The 12271-nt window shown below is 41.7% G+C and overlaps 1 protein-coding gene across 3 annotated transcripts in view; it reads left to right on the forward strand.

The window, feature by feature from the left end:
* The first annotated feature begins 4907 nt into the window (after positions 1-4907).
* The window catches only part of UBA2 (ubiquitin like modifier activating enzyme 2), a 40615-nt gene continuing 33251 nt past the window's right edge, over positions 4908-12271 (forward strand). For 2 of the 3 annotated variants that reach the window (XM_086689610.1, XM_086689611.1), the window contains exons 1-5: positions 4908-5103; positions 7700-7783; positions 8901-8971; positions 10388-10452; positions 11605-11705. In XM_086689610.1, the coding sequence (XP_086545736.1) occupies positions 4966-5103; positions 7700-7783; positions 8901-8971; positions 10388-10452; positions 11605-11705 (459 nt within the window). In that variant the 5' untranslated portion in view covers positions 4908-4965. The remainder of the gene's footprint in view (positions 5104-7699; positions 7784-8900; positions 8972-10387; positions 10453-11604; positions 11706-12271) is intronic. The other variant, XM_025914200.2, reaches the window with a different exon arrangement.

The following is a 12271-nucleotide window of genomic DNA, read 5'->3' on the forward strand; positions in this document are numbered from 1 at the left end:
CCGACTGAGCCACCCAGGCGCCCCAGATCTGCTCCAGCTTCTTGAGATTCCCACCCTGTGACACTAGCTATTGAGACCTGCCCCTCTTTCTCCCACCCGACGATCCCCAGCCTCACCCATGCCTACCTTCTGCCCCTGCAGCATCACAGCACGGGGGCCCTTTCTCTCGATTCTGGACACGGTCCCTCTTTCCTGGTGTCCACTTTTCCAGTTTCCCCTTTCTCCTTTCAGTTTTTATGTTATCAACCCTTCCATTCTGCTACCCTTTGGCAGCAGTATAAAAACACTCCCCCCCCTTTGGGGCGCCTGGGTGGCGCAGTCGGTTGAGCGTCCGACTTCAGCCAGGTCACGATCTCGCGGTCCGTGAGTTCGAGCCCCGCGTCAGGCTCTGGGCTGATGGCTCAGAACCTGGAGCCTGTTTCTGATTCTGTGTCTCCCTCTCTCTCCGCCCCTCCCCCGTTCATGCTCTGTCTCTCTCTGTCCCAAAAATAAATAAACGTTGAGAAAAAAAATTTTTTTAAAAAACACTCCCCCCCCCAGCTATGTGCAGACTTGCTATTTGCCTACGTAGATGAGGAAACTGGTATAAACAATTTGATTTGCTACTCTGGTAAACAATATATTAGGTCCAGATTCTCTTGAGGTAAGGTCCTCCTGGGCAGTGTGTGACCGCTGAGGACACCACCTGATCCTGCCTCCCGGGGCCCCTGAGGGAAAGTGGCTGACTGTATACAAACAACTTGCTGGTCAGTGAGGTACATAGGGGAGGAAAAATAATTTTCTCTTTGCCCTTCTAGGTAGTTGGCTGAGGCCCCCTGTAAGAAAAATCAGATTGACAGGAGAAAAACAGAAGTATATGTACCTCCTATATAGACGGAAGATACTCAGCAAAACCGAATAAACTCCCCGAAATGGCCCAAGCCATTACCTCAAATATAATCTTCAGCTGAAGACGAAAGACGTGGGGTGCATGGAAGTAGTTATGGGAAGTTATCAGGCAAAGCAGAGCGGAAAAGGGTAGGGTTGTTATATACTGTTAGAGAAACAAGACATGAGAAAATAAGTCCAGTGTGAACCCATTTATTTATTTCTTTAACGTTTAATTTTGAGGGAGAGAGACCGAGCACAAGCGGGGGAGGGGCAGAGAGAGAGGGAGACACAGAATCCGAAGCAGGCTCCAGGCTCTGAGCTGTCAGCACAGAGCCTGATACAGGGCTCAAACTCATGAGATCATGACCTGAAGTGAAGTCAGAAGCTTAAGCACCCAGGTGCCTCACCCAGGCACCCCATTGTGAACCCATTTAAATGTAAAACTGCAGGGGCACCTGGCTGGCTCAGAGAGAGCACATGACTCTTGAGGTCATGAATTTGAGCCCCACATTGGGTGAAGAGATGAGTTAAATAAGAACAAATAAGTGAAGGAGACATAGATCAATTAAGACAAAGGCCTGGAGTGTGTGTCTGGCTCAGTTGGGGGAGCATGCGAGTCTTGATCTCGGGGTCATGAGTTCAAGATCGAGAGATGACTTTAAAAAAAAAAAAGGAAGGGGGCACCTGGGTAGCTCAGTTGGTTAAGCATCCTACTTCAGCTCAGGTCATGATCTCGCAGTTCGTGAGTTTGAGCCCCGCATCGGGCTCTGTGCTGACAGCTTGGAGCCTGGAGACTGCTTCGGATTCTTTGTCTCCCTCTCTCTCAGCCTCTCCCCCATTGGCACATGGTCTCTCTATCAAAAATAAATAAACATTAAGAAAATAAATAGAAAGAAGGACAAAGGCCATCAAAGGTCCTGGGGAGTAGGAGTGGGTATGGGTGGGACTTTCATTTCCTGCACTTGTGTCCTAATTTGAATTTTTTAAGGTGAGCAAGCATTTTACACTTTATACTTACAGTCACACAAATCCACAAAGAAAAGCAAAGGCCCTCAGAATTAAGGTACTCAGCTCAGGCCGGCCAAGGGAAGACAAGGGAGGCAGGAGAGAAGCCAAGGAAGGTGACCCATTCACTGAATGTCTAGAGGGAGATGTAAGATCAGCATCCTGGGGAGGGCCTCCTGTAGGTTTAACTGCGAGGATGGGGTCTTTCTATAAGCCAGCCCTGTGTTGGGAAGGAACATCAGCAGTCCGTTGTGCCCCCCACTCTGGTTGAGCACTCTGGCACTTCCTGCACTCTTGCATCAGGGCAGCAGCCTGAGTATTCCTCATAGACCAGCTTGGTGTGTGGTTGGTGAACCAACAGTTTATGAGAAAGACCACAGAAGTCAAAAGCATTTTCCTATGTTTTCTATCTTTATCCTTTCTCTTCTAATGATTATTTTTTACTGAATATATTTGACATATAACATTGCGTAAATTTAAAGCGTGCGATGCGTGGGGTGCCTGGGTTGTTCTATTGGTTAGGCCTCCGACTTCGGCTTGGGTCATGATCTCCCAGTTCATAGGTTTGAGCCCCACATGAGGCTGTCTGCTGTCAGCACAGAGCCCGCTTCAGATCCTCCATCCCCCCTCCTTTACCCCTCCCCACTCATGCTCTCTCAAAAATAAACATTTACAGCATTTATTTTTATAAAGTGTGCAATGTGTTAACTTCATACATTTATATATTGTAATATGATTGCTCTTGTAGCAATATTTAGCATGTTGAAAAACAAAATTCAGTCGAGTGAATTTGAAGATCTAACTGGCTTTATTCAAAGATTCATGAGTCTGACAGCATCCCATCTATCTAGCAAGTGGAAAGGAGTTCTGAATTGTTCAAGATGGAAGGTTTTTATAGGCAGAAGGACTGTGGGACAGGAACTTACAAAATAGAGTATTTCAGGCAAAGTTACCTTCCCTTACCAGGGTCAGATTGTATCACTAGTGTTCACCAGGAAATTGCAGACTGATTGGTTTAAAATTCCACTCCTGGGGAAGGCTGAAACTGCAATTAGGGTAGGTATTAACTCTTGGTTTGCTAGCTTGCTCCTTAGCACAAGTGACTACATTTTGAGCCTGTTGTGTCTTTTTTACCAGCACCTCTATCACATTACATAATTATCCTTTCTTTTTAGTGGTTGGGATAATAATTTTTTTCTGATTTTAGAATTAACATTTTCTTTAAGGAACATGAGCATTTGGGAAATACAGAAAGGTGTAAAGAAGAAATTAAAATTACACACAATTCCATGAAACACAGATACATAAAAATATTAACTGTGGTTTTCTTCCTGTTTTTTAAATATATTTTTGTGTTTACAAAATTTATTCGTACATGACTTTGTATCTTTTTTATTTAGCATTGTGAGGATTTTTTAATCATATTTCCAAATTACCCTTGCTTAAAAAAAAAAAAAAAAAAGGGCAATAAGCCCAAAATGGAGTTGCTTACGCTAAACCTCATGTCACCAAGCAGAGACTTAATTATAGTTCTGGCTCTCCTAGAAATGAAATCTTAAACCAGTCAATCAGGAATTGCCTGATCAGCATTAGTTAGGTAATATGTCTGATAGATCACCTAAAGGAAAGGTAACCTTCCAATAACCAACCCACTTTTGTAGAACTTCCTTGCTCCTTCTCCCTTATAGCCATCAAAATCTTTCATTTTGTACAGTTCCTCAGAGTTCCTTTCTATCTGCCAGGTAGAATGCTGCCCAATTCAAATCAAAGTTTGCTCAAGTCAACAAAAAAATTTTTTAATGTTTATTTACTGGGGCGTCTGGGTGGCTCATTCGGTTAAACATCGGGACTCTTGATTTCAGCTCAGGTCATGATCTCATGGTTTGTGAGTTCGAGCTGGGCCCCCAACAGGCTCCACACAGTCAGCTTGGGATTCACTCTCTCTGCCCTCCCCCTGCCCCCCACACACTCTCTCTCAAAATAAATAAACTTTAGGGGGCAGGGAGGGCCTGGGTGGCTCATTTAAGCATTTGACTTCGGCTCAGGTCACAATCTCAAGGTCTGTGGATTCCAGCCCTGTGTTGGGCTCTGTGCTGACAGCTCAGAGCCTGGAGCCTGCTTGGGATTCTATGTCTCCCTCTCTCCGTGCCCTCACCTCCCTTCACTAGTGCTCTTGTCTTTCTCTCTCTCTCTCTCTGTCTCAAAATTGAATACACATTAAAAAAATAATAAACTTTAAGAAAAAAGAAAAAAATGATTATTTATTTATTTTGAGAGAGTTTGAGAGAGAGAGACGGAGACGGAGAGACGGTGTCCCAAGCAGGCTCCAGGCTCAGCGCAGACTTGCCTACGGGGCTGTATCCCACCACCAGGAGATCATGACCTAAGCCAGGAGTCGTAGCCTTAACCAAGTGAGCCAAGTGGGTGCCCCAACAAAATTTTTAATACACCTCAGTTTATTTTAACACCCTCTAGAAAAGCTTTGCTTTACAATCCATAACTATAGTAACGGGAGTGCTTGTTTTCCTATTCCTTGACAATAGAGAGTTACACTTTTTCTTTTTCCGGATTAATAGGTGAAAATGATCTAAACACCGCTTTGCATTTCTTCGATTAAATTTTAATACGTTTATTGATCATACTGTTCATCTTCTTTGTGAGTGCCTGTTCACATTCTTGACCTGTATTTGCTGTTTAAAAGACACTTGCTTTCTTGTTAATTTGTAAGAGCTTCTTACATACAGGGGCATCTATTTTTTAACCTGTAAGTAAGCCTTGGCTGGGAATTCAAACCCCAGGCCAAAAGGTGGCCCGTAGGTTTCTTAAGCCGGATAGCGGTTCCGCGCGCGTCTGTGAAAACACGACCCGGCTGGAGCATCACTGCAGGTGCGAGAGAGAGATACCTCCTGGCGCAAAGCCGAGCCTTGACCTACGCGGTGCGCTCCACAGGTCCCGGGCGTCGCCCGCTCGGCGCCAAATGACGGCCGCACTGCGCATGAACGGAAGCTGGGTCGCCCTTCCCCCACCTGCTTCCGGCCGCGGCTCATTTCTCGCGCCTCCGCCTCCGCCGCGGCTCGTGGTCGTCCCGCCATGGCACTGTCGCGGGGACTGCCCCGGGAGCTGGCCGAGGCCGTGGCCGGGGGCCGGGTGCTGGTGGTGGGAGCGGGCGGCATCGGCTGCGAGCTTCTCAAGAACCTCGTGCTCACTGGCTTCTCCCACATCGACCTGGTGAGGGCCAGGAGTGCGCGCGGGCTGAATGGCGGGCCGTGTTGCCGGGGCCGGGGGGCTCGGGCTCCGGAGGTCGGGACCAGAGTTGGAGGGGGCGGGGCGGCAGCAGGCCTGGAAACCCCGGGGTCGTGGCTGCCTGCAGAGAGGGCGCTGCTCGGCGGGGCCAGAGCGGGCCTCGCTGCACGCCTGGCCGGCTCGGGACGCCACAGAGGCCGCGCGGGCCGGGGTCTTCCTGGCGTCTCGCGGTGCGGCCGCCCCTGCCTCCTTGGCAGCGCGAATTTGTGGCGGCTCTAGGCTGTGGAGGAGGTCTCGTGTCTTTTCGCTTCAGGGCAGTTCCTCAGCCTTAAGGGGAGGCAGGAGGTGATTGTTTCAGTCTCTCGTGGAGGTTGTGACTGTTCAGTTGGGAGGTCTCCCTTAACTCAAATACTGGTCCAGAGCAGAGGGTGGCAGTAATAGGAGCCAATACATACTGAGCGCTTGTCCCGAGACCGGCGATGTTCTGAGCGGGTAATTTGCATTAACGCATCTAATCTGCGCTACCGCCGTAAGGTTGCAGACGCAGTTTTCATCCCCCCCCCCCCACTTTTTTATTTTAAACAGATGAGACGAAAAGTGAGATCTAGAAGGGTTTTAGTAAATTACCTTGAATCAGGAAGCAAGTGGCAGGACTCCTTTGGGGCTCTCACCCCTCTGTTCTGGGTGCAGTCTGTGTGACTGTCATTGTTATCTTCATAGATACGTTAGCTTGTATCACTGAAGATACTAGGATTTTAACTTTTGCATTGATGTACAGTGGCTGTAATTTTAAATTATTTTTATTAATGTAAACTTTTTAGAGATTGGCGATGTTACGTGGAGCTTGGATGTCAGTTTAAAGTGTCTTAAAGTGTAGTGGAAACACGGAATGGAAAAAAAGTAAATATGGCAGACTGAACCATGAAATGAGGGGCGGGGGAAGAATTTACACATCTTTCCTTTGGCTGTTACAAAGTTATTCTTCCCATCCAGTTCTGTACCACAAATCCAAATATGATTGTGCTTCAGCTGGTACCTATTGCTGCATGTTTAAAAGACCCGTTTTGTGGGGCGCCTGGGTGGCTCACTCTGTTGGGCATGTGACTTGGGCTCAGGTCATGATTTCCCAACTCCGTGGGTTTGAGCCCCGGGTTGGTCTCTCTGTGCTGAGCCCTGGGAGCCTGGAGCCTGCTTCCTAGTCTCTCTCCTTCTCTGTCTGCCCCTCCCCCTCCCCCCCCCCCCCCCCCCCGCACGCGCGCGCTCTCTTTCTCCCAAAAATAAATAAACATTAAAAAAAATTAAAGGAACTGTCTTGTAATAGACAAGACAGTGAATTGGGCACCTGAACAATAAATGCTGATCCTTTTCTATTTAATTTAATCAAAAAATTTAATGTTTATTATTTTTGAGAGAGAGAGTGTGAGCGGGAGAGGAGCAGAGAGAGAGGGAGAGACAGAATCCAAAGCGGGCTCCAGGCTCTTGAGTGGTCAGCGCAGAGCTGGACTTGGGGCTTGAACTTACAAACCATGAGATGATGACCTGAGTGAGGCGAAGTGGGCAGTGGGCGCTTAACTGAGCCACCCAGGTGCCCCTATTTGATTTAATTTCTATAATAAATTTAGAAAGTACAAATAGAAAATGTTTAGACGGTTATATATGATGATTTTCAGAAATTATAACCAAAGCTGTTAAGATGTTTCACAATTAGAATGTTTGATGACTCTTAATATAAATTTATAAAGTCTTTAGTCATTCTTTATTTATTTGTTTGTTTATTTATTTATTTATTTATTTATTTATTTATTTATTGTTTTTGAGAGACAGAGAACAAGAGTGGGAGGGACCAAGGGAGAAGGGGTCAGAGGATCCAGAGCCTGCTCCCTGCTGACAACAGCCAGCTTGATGTGGGGTTTGATGTGGGGCTCAGTGTGGGGCTGGATGTGGGACTGAACTCAGGAACTGTGAGATCATGACCTGAGCCAAAGTCAGACACCCAACCGACTGAGCCACCCAGGCGCCCCTCTTGTGTTTATTTTTAAGCAGCAATTAGATAAAAGTTAAAATGTGACACTTTTTTCAACCTTGTGTGGTGTTTCCTTTCATAGCCCTTAGGTGAGAATTGTAAATGGAGTTGTGTGTGGGGGAAGACTTTTGAACTAAAGTAACAAAAACGCAGTAAATCTGCTAAGTGTCATTTAAGAAAAACGGGTCACAGTTAAATCTGATTTATTTGATTTGAAAGAGTAATTAAAGAAATGAATTATATTTATTTTAATAAACCCATTATGATTTTATGCCATCTAAGGAATTTCCAAACATTTGCCAAGATGGTTAAACAAAAAAAATGCATCCTTTCTAAAATATTTTTGAGAAAGTTATCTCTGAAATTAAATCTTGATTTTTTTTTTCATATGTGTTAAAGTATTTTTATCAGTTTAACAATTTTGGTATTACTGGGGAAAGCATTTCCTCTGCTAATGTAGCAAATAGCAAAAGTTTTGGGTTATGGGTGCTGAGGATAGTGATATTGCTCACACACACCAGAAAATTTGTGATTTATCTGGAGTTTATGCACTTGTAGATTGATCTGGATACTATCGACGTCAGCAACCTCAACAGGCAGTTTTTGTTTCAAAAGAAACATGTTGGAAGATCAAAGGCCCAGGTAACTTTACTTTTCTTATACCATTTCTGTTCATTTATATTTTTGCACTTTGATGGATCTTCTCTTTATGGTATCAGATTAACTGGGACTCTTCAGTGGGAGGGAGAGTATAGGGGACGGCACCTAAGAGTACATCCTCCCGTTTTGATCCTCTAAGGCTATGCTGTCCTCAATCGTGTAAAGGGTGTCCCCTTCATATTTAAATTTCTGATTGTTTGCTTAGGATGAGCTTTGTTCTGTGTTCCTGCAGATTGGCTTCTCCTGAGGGCTAGAGAACCTACAGCCCATGCTCTTGTCCCTTTTAGAAAAAGACAACCTCCCTGAGGTTCTAGCCACCTTGACCTTTCTTTAGTTCCTTGAATGTTCCATCTTGACTCAGGGTCTTAAAACACCTTTTTACTTTGCTTTTTCTCCCAACGCTTTTGGCAAACTCCCACTCTTATCTCCTTTTCAGTTTTCAAATTTTGGCTTCCTTCTCTAGTGATATGCTCTGAATAAACCTCTTAGACTAAGATCTTCCTCTCACAACTTCTACTCTTTTTTTTTTTTTTTTTTTAAAGATTCTTTGAATATATTTAAGTAATTGCTACATCTAACGTGGGGCTTGCACTCACAACCCGAGATCAAGAGTTGCATGTTCTTCCTTGCAACAGAGCCAGCCAGGCACCCCACAACTTCTACTTTTTCTGTGTATCATTTATCATTGTTTGTAATTTTGTTTACACTGATTAGTGTCCCTTTGGCTTACCAAATGCTTCATAGAGATCCTGGTAAATAGAAGATACTAAATACTTGTTGAATGAATGAATGGGTTAACACCTAGTTACTGCATTTTATATTTTTGCTGAAGTTTACCATTCATGTAGATGTATATATGGGAAAGGGCCGGCTCTCCTGTTATTTTTATTAAAATGTGTATAGCTTAATGTTAATGAAATTTTGTCACATTTTTATATTCCTTTAGCTTATAATATAAGATATTAAATTTATATGCTTATATTTAGTATATTATGTAAGTAGGTGAAATAACAGTATTGTTTGCCATAAATAAATTTGAAATGCAGAGAGAAATGTTGTAGCAATCAATTTAGTAATTGAGTGTTGTTTGTTTTTCCAGGTTGCTAAAGAAAGTGTACTGCAGTTTTACCCGAAAGCTAATATCATAGCCTACCATGACAGCATCATGAAGTATGTTCTAATTATTATGTTGCAGAATTGAGTTTGTTGTGAGTTAAACTTTCAAAGTATATGGTATTTTTATTAGCTACATGAGCTTGAGGTCATTCTGCTTTTTAAGAATTTTTTTCTTTTTATCTTAACTCTAAAGAACAAACTGATGGTTATCAGAGGGAAGGTGCAGTGGGTGGAGTGGGGGTGGGTTAAATAGATGAAGGGTATTAAGGAGGGCACTTATGATGAGCGCCTGGTATTGTATGTAAGTGTTGAGTCACTAAATAGCTAGTGTAACACTGAATGTTAACTAACTGAAATTTAAATAATAATTTTGTAAAAAATTTTTTCTAGAAAAATTAAAATGTGGTAGCTTGTACTCACATAATAAGTTGTGTTTTTTAAATTTATATGATTTCAGGGAGTTAGATAAGAGGTAAGATATTTTAATACTTTAAATGAGTTACTTTTTGAATGAGTTACTTTTTAATGAGATTTTTTTAAATGAGTTACTTTTTAATGAGAAACTTATAAAGGGCCTTTATTTTTGTTTTAAATAAAGATATAGTAAATTATGAAAAATCCTTACATAATGATCCAGACTTTTCTAAGTATATTGCTCTCATTCTGATTGATTTCATCTGTGGTCTTCTTCAGTTTCAAAGGTTGCTTCCCAAAATATTTATTTTGACTATGACTTCTATAATATAACACTAGGAATTGTGAAGGGGTCATAGTTTTCACAGTACATAAATATTCTCTGCTCTCCATGAATATATAACTATGGAAGTGTTGGGGCAAAGGAATCCTGGATCTAAATTATCCTTGATGTATAGCTGTTGTCTGGCTTACAAGTAAATGGTATTAAAAGTAATAACTTCTCATTTGAGGTCTGGAATTAGAGAAAGTCTTACACTTTCTCCGGAAATATGTATCTCCACCTTTTTTATTCTCTGGTTGTTTGCTCTGCAAGCCTTTGCCTAGCCCTATAACCCTCTTACCCGTATTGCTTTCCCAGTGCTGCTAAAAGTGGGAACCCTAGAGGCCTGAACCCTGCCTGATCCTGACCATGTGAGGTGAAGCCAGAGGCCAGGCATATCCTGGGAATGTGTTCTTTGTCTGTTCCCAGGCTGCCCAGAGAGGGCCATGGGACCTGTGAAGCCATGCCATCTTTCTGCCAGTTTGAGATCCTGCTCTTGAGCCCTGGGTAGCTGGCCAGAAAGGGTGTCTAGTCACAGGGATTAGTGGGAAGTAATTTCGTTAAAATCTGCTTATGGCATTTGGAAAAAATCAAAATATAATAGAGACCCCTCCCTAATATCAGTTATTTTTGCACCATTACTTTAATACGCTTTTTAGGACCCTGTATTATGCCGTGAAGATCATGTGTAAGGCCAGTTGTTTTGGTGACATTTGTTTTATTTTGTTTTGTAGCCCTGACTATAATGTGGAATTTTTTCGACAGTTTATATTGGTTATGAATGCTTTGGATAACAGAGGTGAGATTATTTTTAATACATTTAATTTCTAAGTATTTTCCTTCCCCTATAACAAGGCTGTTTATACTTTTTAGTATTTTAAATATTTCCTCAGTAGTTCGAATCCAGAGAGAAGTAAGGTTAGGTTTAAAGTTTACCAATTGGTTGTAATTTTAACTAGAACAGGCAAGAATTTAGCTATCATATACTCTGCTATTCTACCAAAAGGTGTGAAGATAGAAGTTGTTAAAACGCTAAAGAGGGTGAGTACATTTGGTATGTGGGTGTGTGCTTGTTTCAGAGTATTCCATCACTGAAGCACAGTGTGACTTCCTTCATTTATATGGAGATGAAATATCAATGCCTACATCCCACCAACACCAATTAAATCAGACTCTGAATATCATAATTTTTCAATTTCCTACGTGATTCTAAAGTGCAATCAGGGCCCTAAAACCATGGTTTTGAGAATGTGGCAACAGGTTGTCAAAGTTAGCATAGATGCCATGGATCTTGAATTATTTTAGATATGGTTGGTGCCATAAAATATCAGCCTAGATTCTATTTAGATGTACACATTTTGAACCATTGAAGCTTTTCACAGTAGGGGGTGATGTTTCTTATAATCAAGTATTGTATAGCCAGTCATTGTTCCACATGTAAAACAACACCAGTGGAGTGGTTTGTAACAATTTTGAGCCAGAAATACCAAAGAAAAAACACAAAGCAGAGAAAGGGTCAGGATGACTTACTAGACTCCTTTTTACTCCCCTTGCCTTAAACTGCCTTTATAGTTCCAAGTTGATATTCCACATTCTCCATTCATTGCCATGTGTTACCTGATAATTTTATTAGAATAATAGTAAGTTAAGGACTCAGAATTCATTGAGACAATATTTTAGCCAAGATTACAGCTATAGAATAGAAAGGTGACACTTTGGAATTTAAAAAGTATAGTAAGGGTGCTTTTTCTTGGAGTAAATTTGTCATATAAATTCCTTGTATTTGGAATTTTGCTAGCGAATGTCTCTTATGTAACAGTTGTATTACCCTGGTCATAGCTATAAGAAAATTGCATATAAAAATAAAATAAGTTTGGGTAAATGTCATCCTAATTAAAGGTAACTGATTTTTCCCCCCATCAACTCCTGCTAACTAGTGTTTTTCTTCTAGCTGCTCGCAACCATGTTAATAGGATGTGCCTGGCAGCTGATGTTCCTCTTATTGAGAGTGGAACTGCTGGTTATCTTGGGCAAGTAACTACCATCAAAAAGGTAAAATAAATTTTTTTTACTTCCCAAATATTTGTGATCTTATGGAGGGAAGAAGTAAACTTTGGGTTTACATGATATGGGCTGGTTAGTACCCAAGATGTAGGGATTTTTGTACTCTGATAAAACTAGATACTGTATCAAGTAATAAAGAGTATTATAAGCAGAGATTTTTTTTTTTTTAACTCTGTGCTACTTTGTTTCTGTAGCTTGTATATTAAAATTATTAGACTGGTAAACATAATAAAATTGCCTTTTAAAATTCTTTGTAGCTGAGGCTACATGTCATGCTGTAGTTGATATATGATGAAACTGCCTTCTGCAAAGTTATTTTTTATCTAAAGTCTAGGTTCATAGATCTGAAGAGTACTTTGAAAAATTTTGGTGTCTTTGTGAAATATTTCAAATGTTTAGATAAAACTAGAGAATAATAGAGTAAATAAATACCTGTGCACTCAAACCCAGTTTATAAAATGCAGCATTGTGGTTTGTTGTTGTTTTTTGTTTGTTTTTGTTTTCTAGTTCTTTCAAGGAAATTAAACATAGATACATTTGAAGAATCATTTTGC

Source organism: Puma concolor, chromosome E2 (assembly GCF_028749965.1).
Source record: "Puma concolor isolate L17-30 chromosome E2, mPumCon1.1.hap2, whole genome shotgun sequence".
Classification (NCBI taxonomy): Eukaryota; Metazoa; Chordata; class Mammalia; order Carnivora; family Felidae; genus Puma; species Puma concolor.